General features: G+C 38.8%; 1 protein-coding gene across 1 annotated transcript in view; it reads left to right on the top strand.

Annotated features, from left to right (window-relative positions):
- The window catches only part of LOC145994824 (uncharacterized), a 175,088-nt gene that overhangs the window by 52,531 nt on the left and 109,038 nt on the right, over positions 1 to 13,519 (top strand). The window contains exon 2 of the mRNA XM_083131145.1: positions 11,915 to 12,063. Coding sequence (XP_082987271.1) covers positions 11,915 to 12,063 — 149 coding nt within the window. The remainder of the gene's footprint in view (positions 1 to 11,914; positions 12,064 to 13,519) is intronic.

Below are 13,519 nucleotides of genomic sequence, written 5' to 3' on the forward strand. Positions count from 1 at the left end.
CTGCAATGGTGAAACGTGTACCATTCTCGTTTTCCAGCGAGGCACAGCACGACAAGTGACACCCATTGCATTGCGCTGACAGCAGATATGGCTCCTCAGACCAAGAAACAACTCGAGCGTGCTGTAGCCATCCGCGCAAACATGACAATCTGCAGCCATTAAAATAACCCACAAGGTAGGAATTCCTGCCTTCGACTTCCGATGCTCCTCGCCCTTCCTCAAGAGACGAGGCGCTTGGCTCATCACCAGAATCCGAGGCCCAGATCGAACCTTATTTAAACAGCCAATGATTGGTTCGATCCCGTCAATGGCGGCGCTCAAATTACGAGGTATTTCCGTGACGTTTTCCTGCATCTTCAAGCCGTCGGATTTAGTTTATGTCTGTCCACGGGGCGACTGTACGGGGATGATCAAGGAAGAAAGTAATCAGCCTTCACACCTACTCAAATACGATAAATGTTTTCTGAATTCATCGTCCTTCATATCCTCCATATTCCTAGCCTTATCTCTGTTCTTACCATTTACTTCCCTTTTTGTTTGTTCTGCCTTTTCTTAATCTTTATTCTATTCTATTCCAGCCTTCTCACTCTCCCAGTCTCTTCTTCTTTCTACATTCTACTCCTACTTTCTCACTCTCTCCTTTTATGTATATTCTATTCCTTCTTTCTCACGTTGTTCTTCAACATATATTCAATTTCTGATTTCTCACTCTCTCCTTCTTTGTATATTCTATCCCTGTTTTTCACGCTCTCCTTATCCATATATTCCACTCCTGCTTTCCCACTCTCTCCTTCTTTGTATATATTTTATTCCTGCTTTCATTCTCTCCTCCTTTGTATATTATATTCCTGCCATCCCACTCTCTTCTTCTTTGTATATTCAATTCCAGCTTTCTCACTCTCTAAGTCCCTCCTTGTATCTATATTCTATCCCTGCTTCCTCACTATGACAGTCTGTTCGTTCTATATTCTATTCCTACTTTTTCACTCTCTCCTCTGTATACTCTATTCCTACTTTCTCACTCTCTGTCTCTTCTTCTATCTATATTCTATTCCTACTTTCTCACTCTCTCCTACTCTGTATATTCTATTCCTTCTTTTCACTCTCTCCTTTTTGTATATTCAATCCTTGATTTTCACGCTCTCCTTATCCATGTAGTCTATTCCTGCTTTCCCACTCTCTCCTTCTTTGTATATTCTATTCCTGCTTTCCCACTCTCTCCTTCTCTGTATATTCTATCCCTGCTTTCTCGTTCTCTCAGTCTCTCCTTCTTTCTACGTATATTCTATAGTTTTCTCATTTCCTTTGCCTCTCCTTCTCTCTATATTCGTCACTATGTAGGCCACCTACCATGCACTGAGCAAAGGTTGGTTGCATAAACGACAGGGGGAAACAAAAGTCTGGAACAAATAGTCTAACATTGCTTGAATACGCTGTTTTCATTTACATATGTAGAATATAGCTATCAAAACCAAATCTGAGATTTACCTTACGATTCTTACACGAGATGTCGTTGAAGCTATGTTTAAGATTAGGAATAGATTAATTATTTTCTTGTATAAGCATTTCTCGAAATTCAACTTTATAATTCTAGACTTATATGTTTGGATAAGTCTTTAGGTGTTCTATAAGAGCAGTCAATCCCTTGTTTTAAGAAACTTACGTATGTAATGAAGCTTTCGTAATTTGAATTTGTAAATAGATGTATCTTAAAAATAATGTGAATAACAGTAAATCGATACTATCTGACGACATTTCTACAATTATATCCGAAGTTTGGAAACTAGCAATAAAGATTTGCTAAATGGTCCCGGACATGAATGTCGCACATTCCGAATGAATATTTAAACTTATGCATTTGCACGTGGATGATTTAGGAACTTTCAGACCGAAGTGACAGGCAACAGAGGCCTCTCCTATCTGTAGAACATGCATTACTAAAGGCTCGATAGGCCCCAGAGCAGCTTTATGTCATTGTAGGAAAAAATCCCTCTTGAAGTCAACCACTCCGATAATTGATATGTGTCTCCCGCATTGCAGTCAGACTCCTTACCAACTGGACAGCCACGTCTCTATGCGGTATATAGAATGCAGGAAGTACGGTTGAGAAGATTTGAAATGTGAAGGTAGTCTTCAGTGTTCAAGGGAGTAAACATCTTGTTAAAATCAAAGGAAGCTTCATACCGAAATAGCAAGCCACAAGCGACGCGCGACCCGAGGGTTTCACACCAAGGCGACACAAGTCGGAAAAGGCACTATCTCCTACCAGTCTGTAGAGAAGCTTTCACTACACTACCAACGGAAGGATGAACGCTGGCCAAGTTCGAGTGAAATGCAAGCGACAATCGACATGTGCAGATTGTAATGTCACTCTGGCACATACATATTCATTAATTTCTGAAGGTTCGTTTCCAAGTGGCACTCGCCGACCTTCGTGGCCGAGTGGTTAGTACAACATGCTACGGCGCCAGGGGTCCCGGGTTCGAATCCCAGCCAAGGCATAGGTGTTCTTTGTGTGAGTGTCCCTTAACCAATTTCATGACATTATCACTCATCCTCATCGTTGCGATTGTGGCAGAAAAAGTGGCAGAAAAGCGAAGCTAAATAACAGAAATCAAATGAAATGAAGTGACACTTGCCTGCATCTTGTGCCTCGGCACTTCTCGCTTGACACTTTGTACTGAGATTTCCGTTAAGGGGGAAAATCGTCAGTAAGTTACTACTTGAACGAGTTATTCTTCCTTTTTCATAATTTGATGACTTCTATAAGGTGTACACACATTTACCACTCCAGTAACTGATTAAAATTACAACATGATAAGAGGAAACCTAAGATTTATCTAGGATGCTAAATCAGGTATTGGCCATGGGATCTTAAGGACCGCAGGTATACTGAATGAAAAAATAAACTTTAGGAGTGGCAACGCACTTTGCAAACACAACGCTGCTCTATATCGTATGTTCACAATGCAATGACTTACTAAAAGGTCAACTGGACTTTATGTACATCCAGTATTTCTCAGTGGGAAGAAGCAAGGTTATTCTGGTAGTACCCAATAATCTGAGCGATTGATAGCATGAGGACTTCCTCGTTCAAATACGTTTCCTGCAGGATCATTACACGGCGGAAAGGGTTGTTGCTGGCACGGTACCAGGTGATACATACACATGTGAGTCTGTGAGGACGTTTTACACCTGCGCGTGTCTAGACCAATATCAGACTAATCGTCACAACCGCATGAGACGTGATAAATTCGTAGCTTCATGTGTGAACAGAGAGAAAACAGGTGTGACTTGGACTTGGTGTATCTGCGCTTATATGGATTACCAAATACGCTAACAAGCATCACTCTTTCGCAGAGATGCTGCTACATTACCTATGGGGATACCGGTAGTAAAATTGTCAAATAAAAGTTCAATGGAATTAGTAACAATTAACGCAGAAATGTTCATAACCCGTGCTGCAACAGCCCTTGAGGGCCAAGGCGTATCTTTTGACTGTCCGCCTCACTCCCACATGTCTCAGCAGAGGATGACAATCATCTAACTAGTTACACGATGGTGTGTGGTCAGCACGACGAACCCCCAGTAGTTGTAGGTTTCCATGACCGGATTACGCTACTCATTCGTAGCTCCCCAATTTTCTCATAATTAATGGTTGGTGGCCACCGGTCTCATACACTCATACACTCATACACATCTCAAGATAAAAGTTGTTACGCTTCCCCCAGGAAACTTGTATCAGCTCGCGTTTTATAATCCGAACCCAGAGCTTGACGCCTTACACCGCACGGTCACGGTGCGGGACGAAATGATTTTTTTATAAGCTCGAAAGTTTAAATTAACTATGCAGAAAATATTATCTTAATTCAAATGTGAGTCAGTATCAAATTACAAAAACTTTCTTATGAAATATGCACTTTTATTTATTTGTTGGAATTAAATGAGTTTAAGATATTCTTAAATTGTTTATAACAAATTGGATGTTTCTCAAATTGCATAATATTTTCATCTTTAAAATTTGAAACAAAAATCCATGAAAATCTTGAATGTCGTTTGAATTTTATCTTGATGTTATAGTAGCATTTGATTTAGCGACTTTTGACGGAATTAGGTGAAGATTTAGTTTATTTTGCGTTGAAATTGTTGAAAACACTGTAAATATCAGTCTCAGTGACATAATAATTGTCTCTTCGACTTCACATTCCTAATGACCCGAATTCGAGTTCCGGAAAGGACTTTGGCATTACTTCATGTTCTTCCATCATGTAATCATCATCGCAACGAGTTTGATAAATATGAATAGAAATGATATAATATAGCGCTAGGATGGGAATATAAAGTATGAAAATAAACCTTTCAGAAAGATGAAAACATGCACACGATTAAAAAGAGATAAAACAAGCGATAATAAATGTGTAATCAAAATATAAGTAAAGAATCGCACAGTCAATGAAGCCACAGAAATGTAGCCTCACTGTGAATCGAATCGCAGACCATTTTATTACAAAGTAATGTTATTGAACACCACGCTATGGAGGGGACTCTTAGCATAATGAGAAGCAAGGATAGTTCAAAAGATATTCTTTCTAGCTCTTTGTTTAATTGCCACCATGATGGTGAGTGATGAACTGAGGATGGAAGAAACACAATGATACATTCATGGCTTGACCAGGATTTGAACCTAGTATCCCTAGCGTCGTGGCTCTATTTTACGTCACATACCAGCTAAGGAAACGAGGTGAAGTACCGTCGAAGAAAGCAAAAGTGGAAGCATTTGTGGTGTATGTTAGTCTTCATCACCGAGGAAGGGTAGTGTAAACAACCTTGCTATTGGATGAAAGGCAATGGGGCATTCAACTTCAATGAATTATCGATTTGGACGGAGGAACGAAAACTGGCTCCTTCGTATCCTCTTTCAACGCGTTCTAAAGGGGCGACCGTTCCTTCTGGAAATAACTCCTCCGCGTGGGCGAGGTTTCGCGTGGAATCATTTGGTGTCAAACGCGCTTTCTTTCGAATCGCCTTGACAGTTATTACCCAAGCAGGCAAAGTAAACAATTTCGCAATACATCAAGGCTTGTAAGTTTTTCACTGATTTAATCATCGATTGGTACCAATGTCCTGCGTGACGTAGGTTCTCAGAAGAGGTACAAAGGCGTAGAAAACAGCTGGTGTATATTATCTGCCAAAACATCTGCGGATGTTGAATCCTGGGCAAATCCAAAAGACCATATAAACGAACATATGGCTTTCATCCAGCTAATGCACTTGCCAGGCCAGTGTTTATATCATCCGAAGCTGAAAGCGTGACGTGTTTGCGTTTTCCAAAGCGACCAGCAGAGAGTGCTGCTATTTCTCGTGTACGGAGGATTGCGAAAACAATGTAGAAAGTCAGAAACGACAGTGTACGTACATGCAAATATTAATGAGGCTTCCCTTGCAGAAACCTCATAATAAGACAAATGAGAAAAAGTGACCGCTATATTTTGAAACTAAACGATAATCAAATATTTCGCACTCAAAGAATGTATTCGTGGTATTTTACAACGCTGAATAGGAATGTTTCATATACTCGGTCAGATTCTCGTATAATGCATTGGGTTGAACTTTCAAATTGTCATAATTTCGCTCGAGGACCAAGGCTTCCAAATTGTCTCGTTAGGTGTCACACGTTCAGCTAATGAAGAACTATCGTCATATCTGTCTTTGAAGACCGCCCAATCGTCCTCAAGATACAGCGATAGAAACTAAAGTTTAAGACTTCCATGTAACTACTCTCCAAAGCCGAGGACAATAACAATTCAACTGTGCGAGAGTACCGTATTAGACGGTACTTACGGTAATTGAATCTCAATACAGGATATAATCATAAGTGAAAAACCAATATGTTTATTCATAAAAAAATGCTTAAGAAACAATACATTTTTTTACACAAAGATTAGTGTAATATTATTCCCAGAGAGTTCAATGTGTATTAACTAGCCGAGTAATGAATTATGCAACGTATTTTATTATTTCATTTATTTATTTATTTATTTATTTATTATTTCATTTCTAAATCAGAATATAATCGGCAATGGAATAGAAGCGTGTATCTCTTAATCCGTTTTAAATTAGATATCACATATATCTTACTGTTTACTTTAATTGAAAGTTCTATGTTGCAGTATTTCATCCATTTCATTTCGACTGTGTTTAATTTTGGCAGTTCTGTTGCTACTCCTCTTATCCTGTATGTTATGCTGCCTAGCACAATATTAAAGACTTTTGGTTGCATAAATTTCAGGCGGAAACATAATTGTTGAAAACCAGTGGCTTCCTATGATGATTGTGAGGCTGTCTATACGCGTACACGAGTTTGCCTGATGTAACTTCATGCCAATGTATCACCTGTAAGAAAATGGTGTTTGCCGAAAAGCGGGGTATTATGCAATGTTATGTCAATTATGTCAAGTCTCGACGGCAGAAAGGATTGAACTATCACTTCAAAGATTGTAATGTTTGGGCCTTGTCTGGGACCAAGAAGTTCTCTTGTACTTGTTCTTTCATGTATGTCTTCCGATGATCATTAAGCATGTGTGTGCATATAGGCACGCGCGCACACACACACACACTTACTTTTATGGTTCTTGTAGAGTGGACTTATTCGAACACTGTTTCTGCAGTGGTAAAACAACTATAGTGTCAACGATTTCGCATTATTTTCCTTAAATGAGCCTACAAGTTACTCGAAAAAAGATAAGGGATGTGATGAACGTGCGAGTTAGGAACGACAAACCGAAACACCCTCTCGGGTTATGAGAATGCACCCTTTCACAAAGACACTTATCTGTCTCCCCATGAACGTCAGTCCATTTATTTTGCGACACGCAGGGGTGCATTTCTTGTACAGCTTTTAGCACCAGACGTCAAGCTTGGGGCGCGAGACATGTCAGTCTGTCGGCACCGGTTCCGGTGACAATCACGACGACACCCGAGCCCCTCCGAAGGTTTCCGAGACGGGAATATCCTTGGCCCCGTGCGTTCGGTGTGCTGTTTGGACCACGGGATGCGCGAGTCGCCATGTTCTCCGAGCTCCTTGGGATTGTGTGGGGCTACCTGCTCGCCCTCATCCACCATCTCTTCGGACTTCCGGTGAGTGACCTTGGGACCCCTTGCGTGACGTCACGAGTCAGCCCCGTGCATGCCGATAACCCTCCGCCCACTTAGCAGTAATGTAGTGGCAGCATTGTAGGCCTGTAGTGAGTTACCTGTTGTGCTGGCTGGTCCGCTTTCTTCCTCTTCCAAGGCCCGTTCTAGATTTTGCTTTCGCGAGGTTTTGCTTTCCACTCGCGCTTGTCGAATTTCTTGCCAACTTCAGAAAGTAACAGAGTTACAGTGACAGTTACTTTGCTAAAAAGAAGTAACCCAGTTAGAATTACTCTGTTCAAAAAGAAACTAGATTCATGTTGTTTTTAAAATGTAACGCAGTTACAATTACTTTGCCCAAAAGTAACTCATACTCATTTACAGTTACTTTCCTCATAAAGTAACTCAGTTAGAGTTACTTTGCTCAAAAAGTAACTCAGTTACAGTAATGTACGTAATTCAGCCACAGTTAACCTTGTTCAAAAAGTAACTCAGAGTTACTTTGCTTAAGAAATAGCTCGGTTGAAATTACTTTGTGAAATGTAACAGTTACAGTTAACTTTGATAAAAAATAACCCAGTTACAGTTACTTTGAAAAGTAACTCTAAGATAATTTCTCACTAGAACGTGTTGCATACATGAACTGCAAGAAATGGAGTCCTGAGGGAAATGAAAAATGAATGTCTGGCTAAAATTATTTCACACATATAATTTTACTTCAATTTACGTTAATTTTCATAGAAACTTCAAATTGAATTACGTCACGCAAGACAGTTCTCTAGCAACAAATGTTACTTGAAAAATAACTGAGTTAGTTGAAAAAACTAGCTCGTTACTTCTAGTCATTTTTAAATAGATGATGAAAAATAAATTATTATTCTTCTTTTGATGAGACAAACAAATGACTCAGTGAAACTTCAAATATTTGCTAGAACTTTGTCTTGACACGGAAGCAACTGTTCAAAAAAATGCATTTTTAAAAAGTCTAAAAACATCATTCGTCCTAAAATAACAAGTATTGAATGTATGATGTGTTTCCTGGACTTGCGTAGTAGAAAATACACCATGTTCGTTTTTTCAGCCATTTTAATAGGTTTTAAAAAAGCTCGAGCAGTATAGATTTCTATTGCCTACATTACACCACATAAACTACGAATATGATATTATCCATTCAGTAGGCGGGTAATACACTAGAGGACAATAGCTTTAGGATTTTTTCGTTTATTTTACTTATGCTCTTCTAGCTATCGTTATCATCTACACAAAACACATTATATATAATTAATAAAATAAAATGACTAGTTTTTGTAACTAGCATTAGGAAAACATTAATGAATGAAACCTTATTGATAAGTTCATCGTAGCCGTTGTGCAATCGACAGCAAATTGTCCACAACCGTGTTCACTCACTCTTCTTTTCTCCAATACGAAGACCATGAATTGAAATTGAAAGTTTAATGAGCAGACAACAACATTAGCTTTAGCGTCAGCAAAAATCCATTACTTAAAACAATACAGGATTTAGAAAATGAATGACTATAGAGATAGACAATTTACCTGCTTCTTACTTGTCAATATTGTACACTCGCCTTACTTAGTGACGCCGTAAATCACTTCTTTACACAACATTTTTGTTCAAAGTGCAGTTCGACAGACATCGGACAAAAATGCTGTATAAAGAAACGAATTGAAACACTATTAGGCGAGTGCATATAATCAGACAATCCGAATAAGTGTAAGATCATGGGACACGCCTTGATGCACAATAGTTATTTGTTTTCAAAAAATTGTTTCATACTGTAATGGGTGTTTTATAATAAAACAGTCGTGTGATATGTTCGTGCTTTCTAATCTGTATTAATATACATTTTCCCTTTTTGCTTAAACTGTCTTAATATTCATTTTCCCATTTTACTCTAGAAAACTCCTCTTTCCTGTATTATTCATTTTTCACATTAAAGACGTTCTTCATTGACAAAAATCTAACCGCTTTAAGACGTGACGTGACAACTTGAAATAAACAATTGAAAGTAACAATCGGCATTATAGTGGCATATGATGCACTATGGACTGAAAGAGCAACAAAATAATTTAATGGAATATTAGTTTTGTGTCTGGATTGGGCTATGTAGGAAACTGTGATTTCTGCAAGGATACCATTATGTAATGAAATCTCTGTATAATACTAATTTATGATTATATAAATTACTCTCATTAATCAGCTTGTTAAAATCTATTACTGTGCTGTCAAGGAAACCGTAACTTTTTCCTTTCCTCCATCTGTACTACATAACTTGTATAAGTAGAACAAACCATCAATAATAGCCTTTGAGAGCCTGCCTAACAGTTAAAGTTGTCAGAAGTCCCCCGACTCTCTCTCGTTCTCTTGTACAAGCCATATTCCACCTGCGCCGTCTGCCAAACGTCCCTGTTCCTTCCTAACTTATCAGTTCAGCCTCTGTTTATTCTGAGAAACCACCCGTTCATGGGAACACCATCTGCTACACAGCTGTCTCTCTCTTCCTCTCACACTTCCCTCTCCTACTACCTCTCTGTCTCCTCACCTCTCTTTCTCTCTCACACATACAAACTACAATGTTTTTTTTCTGGCGTCACGTACCTTTTTATAAGTGAGAATAAATATAATAACATCTTATTTTAATGAAAGATATTGTGTGTTTGTGTGTGTGTGTGTGTGTGTGTGTGTGTGTATGTAACTAGAATGGATTCACGATAATTTATGAATATACCGCAATATTTTGAGAGTTCTTATGATGAACACAATAAAAACCGAAAGCTTTCTTCCTAGAAAATATCAGTGTGTAAGATGTGTGTGTGTGTGTGTGTGTGTGTGTGTGTGTGTGTGTTTGTATGTAGTATATACATACATACATACACCTACCTCTCTTTTATCACGCTGTCAGGTGGTACGTACGTTTATGTAAATGCAAATATATGATACATATCTAGGTAATACGTGAGGAAATCATCTGATTTTGATATTATTCATTATCTCACATCAACGTATAGCATTGCATTTGATTATAATGCCTAATAAATTAAAATTAATTATTTATTAATAGAATATGTATGTACATGTGTGTGTATTGTAGATATTTTGTGGCTAAGGCAGTTTCAAGTTATGGCTATGATACTTTTCTCCAATCAGAAGGACGAAAAACAAAACAAACAATATTAATAATCCAGAAGTGTGGCTTATTAATAATGTCTTCATCTATTACAGCTATTACTCGAACGGAATGTAAAAGTGTTTTTTTCGATCCGATATTTCTACGAATAACTTATAATTTAGTGTAAAATTCTGCCATTAATAAACATATATAACCTGATTTTGAGAAGTGAGAGTCTATACATTTTCTTCTATGGAAAAAAACATTATTAATCTTGTTACAACAGTACATTAATTAGACGAATGAACCATTACTGTGCTTCATGAAACATTTGTAATTTTTATATTAGATCGGTAACAAACTTTCACAGTGTGTAGAGAACATCACGACGAACAAACTTTTTTCTAGTAATGTCTTGTTCATTGAGGTATCATTTTGAAACTATGAGTCCTCAAAAAGTTGAATTGTATATCGCGTGTGTATGTATACAACCATGCGTTAGATTCACTGTTGCCACCGGCATCTATTTTTACCATAGGAAAACATATTACAGTAAAATCGAGAGTACGGTACAAAAGCATTATCATGCCAGCAGACACACTTACAGAGTGAAGTATCAGGGATTAACCAAAAATCCCATACGTTCATGTGTTGCACATGTTAATCAATATGTTTACATTAAATTGGGGCTTCCAGAAGTCTTGTCCAATGGTATTCACTCCTCTGATGCCGATCTTTCCTTTTACTGGTTACACAGTGTGTTCATGACGTTCTAAAAAAAATCTTTTTGTGACAGGAAATTTATTTATTTATTTATTGGTCTTTTTCCGCAGACCCTTGGTGAAAAGGCATGTAAAACGCCAATTACAGAAATTGTTACAGTTTTTTAAATAAAATATTAATTTTCATCAATGTGTACACACGTACACATTCACATACATTAACATGTATGTAGATCATAGGCTCCGACTTTGTGGAGACAAGGCACTTTCTGTCCCCCCCCCCCAATTCACGTAGAAGGACACATTTTATGTATATTTACATATATAAAGTATTGTTTATGCCGATCTTGTCCCTAAATTTATCTTAAGTTGGCGCATCTGATGTAGATGAAACTACAACTAGAAATATTTTTAGGACTACATACTTATAGAGTTACAATATTTTGTGAAGTCTGCAGTACACAGTGAATAGGCGAGCATATAATGAAAAAATATAATAATATGACAAAAATATAATAATATGTATATAGATATAGCCACAGCTAGATATATTTTGGACTGCAGGTTTACTGTTACAAACTTTTGTGTATAACTGTCAGTGGCAACCCTTAAAGGGAAGAACGCATGGTTTCATATATGCAGGATAGAAATGCTGTTTGTTGAAGGCTGGTAGCATCGGAACGAAGTCTCAATAAGTTACTAAGAAAAGTTGTTCGTCTTGATATGCTCTACACACACTGAAAATCTCAGTGTTCCACGGTGACACCCTGTACATGTATTGATGACCTCGAACCCCCTTCACACACACACGCACAAGATGGTTGTAACTTGAAACACACGTCCAATTAACATCCTTACACAGCAGTTCCCTCTTTTATCCCCTACCCATGTGTCACAGTGCGCCACTGATTCTGCGTGTATTGTTGCCAGGTCGTGCAGCAGAGTCCGGCCGAGCGGCGTCTGTTTCCCGGGGACCGAGTGGTGAGCGTGAACGGGGTCCCTTGCCAGGGCCTCACCTGCCAAGAAGCCGACTCCGCCATTAATAATGCAGGGAGCGATCTGGTGATAGAAGTCAGTAGGTAAGTGCCTTCCTCGGAAGGTCAATAATCTCTCTGCGAATGTCATTTTCTCTTCTCCTCTGCCAAGTATGTGGCTGGAGTGTGTGTTTTATTTACAGCGCCATCGGTGCCTCGGTAAGTCGTCGGAGAAGCTACTTACTTGCCCCAGTGTTCAAGGACGCTCTTGAGAATGTTACTGCTGTCATTGTTTACGGCAGATTATAATCTCATGTCTGTGATAATCAAGCCGGCTATCCTCGTTCCAGGTTTTGCACAAATTCACCACATGCCAAGGGCATCCAAAAGTTTTAATTTGTACACAATATTCCGCTATTTCTCTGAGAAAATTTACATATAAATTAGGACTGAGATAACTGTCGTGACAGACATTCCTATATCATGCACTCAACGAACTTTTGTCAATTCTTTGTTTCGTTCGTTACTCATTGTCTTACAACGTGTAAAAGCTGTTATGCTTACGTAGGTACTTTTTATATTCAAACTTATTGAGGTTGGATTCATGGATCCTTAACTGAACCGAACGATATAAATCCATATAATGGTGGGCCTCCCCCATGTCGCAGTGGTAGCGACGTGGCCTTGCAATCAAGGGGTCCCGGTTTCGATACCCGGTGGTGGCACGTAGTGGTTCGTATCCCACTTTAAACTGTAGGTCCAGTCCCGATTATCCTTACTGTCCATAAAGTGGACTTAAAACCCTAAATCAACAACAATACATATAATGTCACTATATGTTAATACAGGGGTCAACGCGTTTTAGCAAAAAAAAAAAAAACTATGACTTTTCCACGCCATCCTGTGGTCCTTCAACATACTAATATCCAAGTTGTAAGCTTCAATTATTCAAGTAAATAAAGTGCCACACGGGAGACCCGAGTTTGATTCCCGGGGTGGGAATTTTCAGGTGGGAATTTTTCCAACAATGCCCCTGCACGGACCTCCACTGCGGTTCACCCAGCCTTCAAGAAATGCTTACCTGTGAACAACCCTGTAGGGGTAGAGGTGGCGGGAGGGTAGTGCTGATTACATCACATCCACAAATGACCAAGATTGGGAATGTATGGGACTCTAACTGCATGTATACCCCACAAGCAGGAGCATCTATGCCTTTGCTTTTACCTTATTTCACTCTAAGTTAATTGCTGGGACGAGGTTAAGAGAGGAAATGATTAAATCACCAACTTGCTCAAGGAAATGGGATGTGTGTGTGTGGGGGGGAGGTTAAACACACCTTTGGTGAAGAATGGGTAAAATATGGGACACACTCCCAAATAGAAGTTATAAGGTCCCTTTGCAGTGGGCTATATTCCTCTCGTACGAAGTTCCTGGACAAGTCGCTGGCTGCAATGCCGAGCAAATTATTAAAAGTATTGTCCACGGTTTCCCGGCAATCGAACTCGTGACTCTCGTTTTGCAGCATATCAACTACACAATTACCGTAAAATTTATAATATTC

This window comes from Lepisma saccharinum, chromosome 11 (genome assembly GCF_977018435.1).
Source record: "Lepisma saccharinum chromosome 11, izLepSacc3.1, whole genome shotgun sequence".
Taxonomy (NCBI): domain Eukaryota; kingdom Metazoa; phylum Arthropoda; class Insecta; order Zygentoma; family Lepismatidae; genus Lepisma; species Lepisma saccharinum.